Source organism: Oncorhynchus gorbuscha, linkage group LG09 (genome assembly GCF_021184085.1).
Source record: "Oncorhynchus gorbuscha isolate QuinsamMale2020 ecotype Even-year linkage group LG09, OgorEven_v1.0, whole genome shotgun sequence".
Lineage (NCBI taxonomy): Eukaryota > Metazoa > Chordata > Actinopteri > Salmoniformes > Salmonidae > Oncorhynchus > Oncorhynchus gorbuscha.
The window spans coordinates 79,947,172-79,959,897 of NC_060181.1; the positions used below are offsets into that span (position 1 = coordinate 79,947,172).

The window sequence follows — 12,726 nt, forward strand, 5'->3', positions numbered from 1 at the left end:
GAAAATGTAGAGAGGAGGGAGTGAAAGGATGCCAGGTCCGCAGGGAGGCGAGTTTTCCTCCATTTCCGCTCGGCTGCCCGGAGCCCTGTTCTGTGAGCTCGCAATGAGTCATCGAGCCACGGAGCGGGAGGGGAGGACCGAGCCGGCCTGGAGGATAGGGGACATAGAGAGTCAAAGGATGCAGAGAGGGAGGAGAGGAGGGTTGAGGAGGCAGAATCAGGAGATAGGTTGGAGAAGGTTTGAGCGGAGGGAAGAGATGATAGGATGGAAGAGGAGAGAGTAGCGGGGGAGAGAGAGCGAAGGTTGGGACGGCGCGATACCATCCGAGTAGGGGCAGTGTGGGAGGTGTTGGATGAGAGCGAGAGGGAAAAGGATACAAGGTAGTGGTCGGAGACTTGGAGGGGAGTTGCAATGAGGTTAGTGGAAGAACAGCATCTAGTAAAGATGAGGTCGAGCGTATTGCCTGCCTTGTGAGTAGGGGGGAAGGTGAGAGGGTGAGGTCAAAAGAGGAGAGGAGTGGAAAGAAGGAGGCAGAGAGGAATGAGTCAAAGGTAGACGTGGGGAGGTTAAAGTTGCCCAGAACTGTGAGAGGTGAGCCGTCCTCAGGAAAGGAGCTTATCAAGGCATCAAGCTCATTGATGAACTCTCCGAGGGAACCTGGAGGGCGATAAATGATAAGGATGTTAAGCTTGAAAGGGCTGGTAACTGTGACAGCATGGAATTCAAAGGAGGCGATAGACAGATGGGTAAGGGGAGAAAGAGAGAATGACCACTTGGGAGAGATGAGGATCCCGGTGCCACCACCCCGCTGACCAGAAGCTCTCGGGTGTGCGAGAACACGTGGGCGGACGAAGAGAGAGCAGTAGGAGTAGCAGTGTTGTCTGTGGTGATCCATGTTTCCGTTAGTGCCAAGAAGTCGAGGGACTGGAGGGAGGCATAGGCTGAGATGAACTCTGCCTTGTTGACCGCAGATCGGCAATTCCAGAGGCTACCGGAGACCTGGAACTCCACGTGGGTCGTGCGCGCTGGGACCACCAGATTAGGGTGGCCGCGGCCACGCGGTGTGGAGCGTTTGTATGGTCTGTGCAGAGAGGAGAGAACAGGGATAAACAGACACATAGTTAACAGGCTACAGAAGAGGCTACGCTAATGCAAAGGAGATTGGAATGACAAGTGGACTACACGTCTCGAATGTTCAGAAAGTTAAGCTGCGTAGCAAGAATCTTATTGACTAAAATGATTAAAATGATACAGTACTGCTGAAGTAGGCTAGCTGGCAGTGGGTGCGTTGTTGACACTACACTAATCAAGTCGTTCCGTTGAGTGTAATAGTTTCTACAGTGCTGCTATTCGGGGGCTAGCTGGCTAGCTAGTAGTGTTGTTTACGTTACGTTGCGTTAAAAGAACGACAATAGCTGGCTAGCTAACCTAGAAAATCGCTCTAGACTACACAATTATCTTTGATACAAAGACGGCTATGTAGCTAGCTATGTAGCTAGCTACGATCAAACAAATCAAACCGTTGTACTGTAATGAAATGAAATGAAAATGTGATACTACCTGTGAATGCGACCGGGTTGTTGAGTTCTATTCAGAAGACGTTGGGTAGCATTGGCTAGCTGTTGGCTAGCTAGCAGAGTCTCCTACGTTAAGGACGACAAATAGCTGGCTAGCTAACCTCGGTAAATTAAGATAATCACTCTAAGACTACACACTCTAAACCTAAACAACACAATTATCTTGGAACGAAGATACGAAGACAGCAAAGACAGCTATGTGGCTAGCTAACACTACACTGATCAAGTCGTTCAGTTGAGTGTAATAGTTTTCCCAGTGCAGCTAATCAGTGGACGTTAGCTAGCTGGCTAGTGAAGACTACGTTAGGACGGCGAAATACGATAATTACGCAATTATCTTTGATACAAAGACGGCTATGTAGCTAGCTGAGAAGAAGGGTTGCTCTTAATATTAATGGGGAAGGGACATGAATAAGAGGGCTTGAGTATTAGAAGTAATAAAACAGAAAAGGCTTAATGTAGTTTTCCTACAGGAGACACATAGCGATGAGGAAAATGAGGTTGACTGGGGTATGTGGTGGGAGGGGCAGCATGTACTCAGTCATGGTACTAATTTCAGTGCTGGGGTGGCAATCCTGTTTTCCTCAGGCTTAGGGGTGACTGTGGTATCTACAACAGAGATTGTCAAGGGTCGGGTTTTATTGGTCAAGGTGGATGTTATGGTTTTTTAAATTTTATTTTTTATGTTTATGCTCCTAATGAGGGTACAGAGCATATTGCTGTATTTGATCAAATAAAGGAAACCTTAAGACAGTGTGACCAAGAGGGGTGTATGGTTTTAGAGGGTGACTGACACTTCCAATTCTGATCGGTGGAAGGATGGTCTGGATTATGTGTTCCCTTCACTGATTGTTAGTGCTGTGATGGGGGCATTTGAAGAGGATGTGGGGATGCTGCTTTCCTTTCGATACCCCGGAGCTGGGGGAGTTCAAGGAGGTGGGAAAGAAGGCCATGTACAGAATATGTGTAAAGGTGTCCCATGCCTCTTCCCTGGAAGGGGTAAAATCGACGAGGTGGGCGGATGTGCTTGGTCCAGGTGCCTCTCCAAAAGGCTGTTGGCGATCATTATACAAACTGCCTATTGATAAGAGGACAGCTGACCTCCAATGGAGGATAATACATGGAGCCTATAGCAACCAACATGCATCTGGTACACCTGGACCCTACTGTTGGGGAGAGGTGTCCATTCTGTGCTGAGTCTGAATCTCTGGCACATCTGTTTTTACTGTGTCCCAGGTTGGTTGGGATGATTGAACTGATCACTGATTGGTTCTCCACGTTGGGAGAGGTTTTCTCTTCCCAACTGTATATATTTGGGCCAAAGTACAGGTTCAGTCAAAAGGGTGTAGTTGTGTTGCTTAATTTTGTGTTAGGGGCAGCAAAATTTGCGATATGGAAGACCCGAAAGAACAGCATTCGGGGACAGGGGTCTGTGGATGTGGTGGGAATGCTGGAGGGAATGTTGGCAGCGAGACTAAGGGTTGAGTTTGCCAATTATAAACTTGTCAACAATATCGATCTGTTTGAGTATATGGGGTATTCAGAGGCTGTTGTGTTTAGTTACTGTGGAGGAGGAATTGAAGTTGTGTTTTTAATTGATGTGTAACTGTGGTTTTGTATGAGTATTTATTGTGTGGTGGGCCCCCAGACCCAATAAAGAGTATTTAAAACTCTAAAACTCTCTGTATCTCTGTAACTCTCTTACTCTGTGTCTCTCTGTCTCTCTCTAACTCTCTTTCTCTGTGTCTCTCTGTCTCTCTCTAACTCTCTTCCTCTGTGTCTCTCCCTACCTCTCTCTAACTCTCTTCCTCTGTGTCTCTCTGTCTCTCTCTAACTCTCTTCCTCTGTGTCTCTCTGTCTCTCCCTAACTCTCTCTCTCTTCCTCTGTGTCTCTCTGTCTCTCTCTAACTCTCTAACTCTCTCTCTTTCCTCTGTGTCTCTCTCTCTCTCTCTCTCTCTCTCTGTCTCTCTGTCTCTCTCTAACTCTCTTCCTCTGTGTCTCTCCCTAACTCTCTCTCTCTTCCTCTGTATATCTCTGTCTCTCTCTAACTCTCTAACTCTCTTCCTCTGTGTCTCTCCCTAACTCTCTCTAACTCTCTTCCCCTGTGTCTCTCTGTCTCTCTCTAACTCTCTCTCTCTTTCTCTGTGTCTCTCTGTCTCTCCCTAACTCTCTCTCTCTTCCTCTGTGTCTCTCTGTCTCTCTCTAACTCTCTTCCCCTGTGTCTCTCTGTCTCTCTCTAACTCTCTCTCTCTTCCTCTGTGTCTCTCTGTCTCTCGCTAACTCTCTCTCTCTTCCTCTGTGTCTCTCTGTCTCTCTCTAACTCTCTTCCTCTGTATCTCTCTGTCTCTCTCTAACTCTATTCCTCTGTGTCTCTCCCTAACTCTCTCTCTCTTTCTCTGTGTCTCTCTGTCTCTCCCTAACTCTCTCTCTCTTCCTCTGTATCTCTCTGTCTCTCTCTAACTCTCTTCCCCTGTGTCTCTCTGTCTCTCTCTAACTCTCTCTCTCAATTCAATTCAATTCAAGGGCTTTATTGGCATGGGAAACGTGTTAACATTGCCAAAGCAAGTGAGGTAGACAACATACAAAGTGAATATATAAAGTGAAAAACAACAAAAATTAACAGTAAACATTACACATACAGAAGTTTAAAAACAGTAAAGACATTACAAATGTCATATTATATATATATATATATATATATATACAATGTACAAATAGTTAAAGAACACAAGGGAAAATAAATAAGCAAAAATATGGGTTGTATTTACAATGGTGTTTGTTCTTCACTGGTTGCCCTTTTCTTGTGGCAACAGGTCACAAATCTTGCTGCTGTGATGGCACTGTGGAATTTGTGGAATTTCACCCAGTAGATATGGGAGTCTCTCTAACTCTCTCTCTCCTTCCTTTCTGTCTCTCTCTCTTCCTCTCTGTCTCTCTAAGTCTCTCTCTCTAGCTCTCTCTCTATCTTCCTCTGTCTCTCTGTAACTCTCTCACTCTCTCCATCTCTGATATGGTCATACGTTGGACAGGAGGTTAGGAAGTGTATCTCTGTTTCCACCTCATTTTGTGGGCAGTGTGCACATAGCCTGTCTTCTCTTGAGAGCCATGTCTGTCTACGGCAGCCTTTCTCAATAGCAATCTCAATCTCTCTCTCTCAGCCTCTCTCTCTCTAACTCCCCCCCCCCCCCCTCTCTCTGTCTAACTCTCTCTCTCTGTCTAACTCTCTCACTCTGTCGAACTCTCTCTCTCTCTGTAACTTTCTCTCTGTAACTCTGTAACTCTCTCTCTCTCTTCCTTTCTGTCTCTCTCTCTTCCTCTCTGTCCAACTCTCTCTCTCTCTTCCTCTCTGTCTCTCTCTCACTCTCTCTCTCCAAGTCACATACATACAGACACATACCCACCCCTTCCCACCACCCTCTCTTTGGTACGCCTAGAGCCCAGTTGGTAGCAGGCTGTAGAGGTAGAGATCAATAGAGACATAGTGGAAGAGGGTAATGGTATTGAGCTGTATGTTAAACATATACTTCAGGCCCTTTAACTACTTCCCCAGAGTCAGATGAACTCCTGGATACCATATGTATGTCTCTGTGTCCAGTATGAAGGATGTTAGGGGTAGTTTTGTGAGCCATTGCTAACTAGCATTAGTGCAATGACTGGAAGTGTATAGGTATCTGCTAGTATGCTAGTATGCTAGCAGATACCTGTAATCTTCCAGTCATTGCATGAATGCTAGTTAGCAATTGCCCTAGCGCTAGTTAGCAACTTCCTCTGAAAGGGCCATTTTTTGTTGTTGTTGTTGTACAAATGGTATCCACGACTTCATCTGACTCTGGGGAAGTAGATAAAGGGCCTCATTGCCAACAGTGCTGATTAATCTGTTAAACTGGACTAGGGCCTCTTAACAGGCCTCCTGCCCTCAATAATTATATGCTCAGACTTCCTCTGCCTGGCTGGGGCTTCTATAAATAACACTGTTTCGGTCATGACATGATAACCATCAATCCTAGCTAAGGAACACAACATACGTACTGTGTTGGATTGTGACTGGTGGGATCTTACTGCTTCCATCAGGCTCTAAATGTAGTATGTTATGTGATCTACACCTCTGTTTCTCAGCACCCTTTCTGTTAACTCCATCCCTCTATTCTCGGTCTCTCTCCTCCTACCTCTAGAGGTGGACTCTCTGTTAACTCCATCCCTCTATTCTCTGTCTCTCTCCTCCTACCTCTAGAGGTGGACTCTCTGTTAACTCCATCCCTCTATTCTCTGTCTCTCTCCTCCTGCCTCTAGAGGTGGACTCTCTGTTAACTCCATCCCTCTATTCTCTGTCTCTCTCCTCCTACCTCTAGAGGTGGACTCTCTGTTAACTCCATCCCTCTATTCTCTGTCTCTCTCCTCCTACCTCTAGAGGTGGACTCTCTGTTAACTCCATCCCTCTATTCTCTGTCTCTCTCCTCCTACCTCTAGAGGTGGACTCTCTGTTAACTCCATCCCTCTATTCTCTGTCTCTCTCCTCCTACCTCTAGAGGTGGACTCTCTGTTAACTCCATCCCTCTATTCTCTGTCTCTCTCCTCCTACCTCTAGAGGTGGACTCTCTGTTAACTCCATCCCTCTATTCTCTGTCTCTCTCCTCCTACCTCTAGAGGTGGACTCTCTGTTAACTCCATCCCTCTATTCTCTGTCTCTCTCTCCATCCTACCTCTAGAGGTGGACTCTCTGTTAACTCCATCCCTCTATTCTCTGTCTCTCTCCTCCTACCTCTAGAGGTGGACTCTCTGTTAACTCCATCCCTCTATTCTCTGTCTCTCTCCCATCCTACCTCTAGAGGTGGACTCTCTGTTAACTCCATCCCTCTATTCTCTGTCTCTCTCCTCCTGCCTCTATTCTCTGTCTCTCTCCTCCTAGGTGGACTCTCTGAACTCCATCCCTCTATTCTCTGTCTCTCTCCTCCTACCTCTAGAGGTGGACTCTCTGTTAACTCCATCCCTCTATTCTCTGTCTCTCTCCTCCTACCTCTAGAGGTGGACTCTCTGTTAACTCCATCCCTCTATTCTCTGTCTCTCTTCTCCTACCTCTAGAGGTGGACTCTGTTAACTCCATCCCTCTATTCTCGGTCTCTCTCCTCCTACCTCTAGAGGTGGACTCTCTGTTAACTCCATCCCTCTATTCTCTGTCTCTCTCCTCCTGCCTCTAGAGGTGGACTCTCTGTTAACTCCATCCCTCTATTCTCTGTCTCTCTCCTCCTGCCTCTAGAGGTGGACTCTCTGTTAACTCCATCCCTCTATTCTCTGTCTCTCTCCTCCTACCTCTAGAGGTGGACTCTCTGTTAACTCCATCCCTCTATTCTCTGTCTCTCTCCTCCTACCTCTAGAGGTGGACTCTCTGTTAACTCCATCCCTCTATTCTCTGTCTCTCTCCTCCTACCTCTAGAGGTGGACTCTCTGTTAACTCCATCCCTCTATTCTCTGTCTCTCTCCTCCTGCCTCTAGAGGTGGACTCTCTGTTAACTCCATCCCTCTATTCTCTGTCTCTCTCCTCCTACCTCTAGAGGTGGACTCTCTGCGTATCCTGCTCTATTCGGTCATCTTCCTCCTCAGTGTGTTGGGCAACCTGCTCATTATCGTGGTCCTGGCAGTCAACAAGCGCATGAGGACTGTCACCAACTCCTTCCTGCTGTCCCTGGCAGTCAGCGACCTGATGATGGCCATCTTCTGCATGCCCTTCACCCTCATCCCCAACCTCCTGGAGGACTTCATCTTTGGAGCCGCCATGTGCAAGATAGTGGCCTACCTCATGGGTGAGACAGGGGGGGGAGAGAAGAGGAGAGAGAGAGGGAGACTGACTAGGTATCATGTGGGATGTATAGAGTAGGGCAGTGTAAAGGAAACCTTGGCACCTAGTGGCATGGAAGGAACTGAGACAGAGAATCATCATTAGGATGCATTGAGAGAGCAAGAGTGGAAAGGGCAGGATCTGGGAATCTGCTGGCTGTGCTCTCTAGCTGCTCCCAATGGTCCCCACAGAATAACGCAGCACAGGACACCTCACAGACCTGCACACAGACATACACAGAATAACGCAGCACAGGACACCTCACAGACCTGCACACAGACATACATAGAATATCGCACATGGATGAACACACACAAGCATGCAGGCTCCCAGGCTCCTAGGCTCCCACACACACACACACACACACACACACACACACACACACACACACACACACACACACACACACACACACACACACACACACACACACACACACACACACACACACACACACACACACACACACACACACACACACACACACACACACACACACACACACACACACACACACACACACACACACACACACACACACACACACACACAGTCTAATGTCATGTTCCAGCTAGTAGGAGGATATGGATTAGGAGGAGAGCATAGAATCCTTACCCTTCTCCAGTCTGGGGGATCAGATCAGGAGGTTCAGGATGTGATTTCCTCCAACACCATCTGTATTTAGCCAACATCTCCCACTCATGTTTCACTAACACATCCTTAAAAACACATCTTCACTCAAAAGTGCTCAGTACTGATCTATGATTCATAACCTTCAGTTAGGGTCACATCTGATATTTTACAAAAGTTGGAACCTTTCAATATGTAAACTTAGCAGAACTCTTACGTAACTAACGGAAAAAGTTGTACATATTTGAAACTTTTAAAAGTGTTGTTTATGTGTCGTTTCTCATTTCTTGACTTTCCAACAGGTGTATCCGTGAGCATCTCCACCTTCAGCCTGGTTGCCATAGCGATCGAGCGCTACAGCGCCATCTGCAACCCGCTGAAATCGCGGGCGTGGCAGACCCGTTCCCATGCCTACCGGGTGATCGCCGCCACCTGGCTCCTGTCCTTCATGATCATGACCCCTTACCCCGTGTTCAGCCACCTGAAGCACGTTCCCCTAAAGGACAACATCACCATCGCACGCATGTGTCGCCACGTCTGGCCCTATCCGGAGGTGGAGCAGGCCTGGTGAGTCTGTGTGTGTGGGGGGGAGGTGGAGCAGGCCTGGTGAGTCTGTGTGTGTGGGGGGAGGTGGAGCAGGCCTGGTGAGTCTGTGTGTGTGGGGGGAGGTGGAGCAGGCCTGGTGAGTCTGTGTGTGTGGAGGGGAGGTGGAGCAGGCCTGGTGAGTCTGTGTGTGTGGGGGGAGGTGGAGCAGGCCTGGTGAGTCTGTGTGTGTGGGGGGGAGGTGGAGCAGGCCTGGTGAGTCTGTGTGTGTGGGGGAGAGGTGGAGCAGGGCTGGTGAGTCTGTGTGTGTGGGGGAGGTGGAGCAGGCCTGGTGAGTCTGTGTGTGTGGGGGGAGGTGGAGCAGGCCTGGTGAGTCTGTGTGTGTGGGGGAGGTGGAGCAGGCCTGGTGAGTCTGTGTGTGTGGGGGGAGGTGGTGTGTGGGGGTGAGGTTGAAGTGTGTGTGTGTGTGTGTGTATACGGGTGGGTGGGTGTGTGTGGGGGTGAGGTTGTGTATGAAGTGCATGTGTGTAAGGGTGGGTGTGTGTGTGTGGGGGTGAGGTTGTGTATGAAGCGTGTGTGTGTATACGGGTGGGTGGGTGTGTGTGGGGGTGAGGTTGCGTATGAAGTGTGTGTGTGTAAGGGTGGGTGTGTGTGTGTGGGGGTGAGGTTGCGTATGAAGTGTGTGTGTGTAAGGGTGGGTGTGTGTGTGTGGGGGTGAGGTTGTGTATGAAGTGTATGTGTGTAAGGGTGGGTGGGTGTTAATTCCTCTCGTCTTACTTTTTGCTTAGTGCTGTTGTCCTAATACTGCATTTTAGGGGGTTTGGTTGCAATTGTGATAATGATCACATTAGAGTGATGATACAACAGTGTTGTTTTTGCATACTCATTAGAATATAAACGCATTACTAAAATGGGTGCAACAGCAAAATAAGGTGTAACTTTCCACTAAAACAAGCTTTAGGTTTGATGTAGACTTTTCCAGGTAGAAAACACTGGCTGAAGCTGTAATGCGGCTCAGTCATTTTTCTTTCATGTTGGGACCTCCATGACGCTTACTCTTGTGAGAAAAACTCACTCGCATATCCACACATATTCACATACCCGCTCAAGTCATAGATAGAGACGTACACACACGCACACGCACACGCACACGCACACACACACACACACACACACACACACACACACACACACACACACACACACACACACACACACACACACACACACACACACACACACACACACACACACACACACACACACACACACACACACACACACACACCTCTCCTTCTCCCGCCTCTTTATAGCCCCCTCTTTGCGTCCTCATCTCTCCTTCTGTCCGCCTCTGTTTCTCTCTCTTTGTCGCTCTCTCTCTCCCCTTATCCCTCATCCCCCATCCCCTCTGTCTGAGGTCCTGACATAGAACAACCGAACCTGTAAATGCCAGCTTGTTATGTCACAGGGCTCATTGTAATGACTGGAATGGAAATTATGGAACATATTCAAAGATGTGGTTTCCATATGTTTGATAACATTCAATGTATTCTATTCCAGCAATTACATTGAGCCCCTCCTCCTATAGCTCCTCCCACCAGCCTACTCTGCTGTAGTCAGACATCCACAAATTAAATGCACGAAACGTACTCTTTTTACCCTCTATTTCACTCTCCAAAGGGTTCAATAATGAGTTACAAAAGCAAGTTAAAACACTTGTAGGAACCAAACAGATAAAGAGACAGTTCCAAGGAAGAATGGATGCACATGTAACTATTCTAATGTAACTATGTAACTATTCTAATGTAACTATGTAACTATTCTAATGTAACTATGTAACTATTCTAATCTCCTACAGGGTCTCCTATGATTGTGGAATATTGTTCTAATAGCCATGGTGCCTCTAAACAATTTCAATGGACTATCAAGGACATAATTCATGTGGCTTTACCCAGAGAGCTAATTTAATTCCAACTTTTATATTCATAATCCACTAGTTCAATGTCCCTGTTAACATATCTAACACTTTTTGATTACCCGTTCCACATATTTTGTCCTCCACGACGACTAAATAGAATAACAGCATTGTGGTGGAATGTCTTCTACACTGGGTATCAACCATTATTATCTCCAGCCGTTGGACCACAGTAAAGATATTGAAGAATTGAAGATCCCCATCTCTGGTTTGCGCCTTCTAACCCAATGCCTATTGGACTTCCTCTGCCTAACCTCTTTCTGGAAGTCTCCTGTGAGAGCGAGCCCTTTTCTCCTATGCTCTCTCTATGCTCCTTGAAGAAGCTGGCCTCGGGCACAGATCTAGGATCAGAGTAGTCACCAAACATCCTAACCTTAACCATCTCAAGAGGGGTAAGGCACAACATACCTTGGATTAGTGTCTAAGGTCAATTTGTTAAACCCACTTCCTGTGTGTGTCCCAGGAACATGATGTTGCTGCTTACGCTCTTTGTTGTTCCGGGGGTGGTGATGATTGTGGCCTATGGACTCATCTCCAGAGAGCTGTACCGGGGAATCCAGTTTGAGATGGTTCAGAAGACATCATCTCCCGGTGAGACCTACATTACTGTTATTTAATTATTCACACATTTATTTACATCTTGCAGTGGAGAGGTTAGTAAGAAGATGTTACAATGCTGAATTGGAATGAACTTACTAGAATAAATAGTTATCATCCAGTTACTGCCCAGTAGTGTTTCCCAGATGTTTGAATTGTGAACCACATTATTAGGATTTGGGCTGTCTCTTTTCTGTGGTCACACAGAATGAACATTTCATTAGCATTTCAATCATGTTATTGTGTTGCAGGTTAGAGCAGCGTAACCTTTAGTCAGTGTGAAAGTGAGTAGCTGGAAGGATCTGATATATGGAGTATATCTGCTGCTGATGGCTGTAGACCTTCACCATCTGTCTGTCCAATATGAGAGAGGGAGGGATGGGAGGGGAGAGAGAAACAGAGGGGTAGTGATATGGAGGAAGAGAGAAAGCGAGGGAACATTAGCCCTCAGATGAGAAATGTGACTCAGGTTTTTGGTGATGTGCCTCCTCTAAAATACGTCTGTGACCCAGGATTGTGTGGCTCCTCATGGCTAAATTGAGATATATGGGGTGTTGAATGGATCATAAATATTTGTGACCGTCTGAAATTATTAGTTACAAAACCTAATTGGTCTGACCCCTCCTCACAGTTTTGGACCTCTACTTGCCTGCGAAGTAAATCCTCTGTCATCTTCTTTGCCCCGCCCCCTCAGGTCTAAAGAACGGCCTGACCACCACCGGGGCTTGCGGCAGCGACGACGGTGATGGATGCTACGTCCAGCTCGCCAAGCGACCGCGCTCCATGGAGATGTCCACTGTGACATCATCGACGGCAACCACGTCCAAATTGGAGCGTCTCCGCAGCAACACCTCGGAGGCCAAGCTCTTGGCCAAGAAGCGCGTGATCCGGATGCTGGTGGTGATTGTTGCTCTGTTCTTCCTGTGCTGGTTGCCCCTCTACTGCGCCAACACCTGGAAGGCTTTCCACCCCGTCTCTGCCCGCCGTGCCCTCTCTGGTGCCCCCATCTCCTTCATCCACCTCCTGTCCTACACCTCGGCCTGTGTCAACCCCATCACCTACTGCTTCATGAACACACGCTTCCGTACTGCGCTGCTCGCCACCTTCGCCTGCTGCTGCCGCCCGCCCTGCCGACACAGGCGCCACGGGCTGCGGGATGGAGAGGAGGACGCCATGGCTATCGGGGTGTCCATGTCCAAATTTAGTTACACCACGGTCAGCACTATGGGGACGTGCTGAGGGAGGAACCATTGACTGACTGGGGGACGAGGGGGACATGGGGGGACGAGGGGGACATGGGGGGAAACCAGAGAGATATGTTATGTCATTCGTATAGGGAAAATGTTAACCTGCGGACGGTAGGTATGGGGAGATGCACCCACGGGCTATAGGGAAACCAACGCCCGACCATTACTGCAACACTAATGTCAAGGCAGCCAATGGGGTCAGAGAGATAGTTAGATATGTCTATCTGAAGGGATGAACTAAGCATGGGTAAATCAAACCTGTAGTCTACACTTACAAAGGGAAAATACTCGTGACCCATAGAGAATGCTTTCTTAACGTACCC

General features: G+C 47.8%; 1 protein-coding gene across 1 annotated transcript in view; it reads left to right on the forward strand.

Annotated features, from left to right (window-relative positions):
• Window positions 1–12,413, forward strand: part of LOC124042989 (cholecystokinin receptor-like) — a 47,116-nt gene extending 34,703 nt beyond the window's left edge. The window contains exons 2-5 of the mRNA XM_046361156.1: window positions 7,128–7,376; window positions 8,344–8,608; window positions 11,023–11,150; window positions 11,851–12,413. Of these exons, the coding sequence (XP_046217112.1) occupies window positions 7,128–7,376; window positions 8,344–8,608; window positions 11,023–11,150; window positions 11,851–12,395 (1,187 nt within the window). The 3' untranslated portion in view covers window positions 12,396–12,413. The remainder of the gene's footprint in view (window positions 1–7,127; window positions 7,377–8,343; window positions 8,609–11,022; window positions 11,151–11,850) is intronic.
• Window positions 12,414–12,726: the final 313 nt, after the last annotated feature.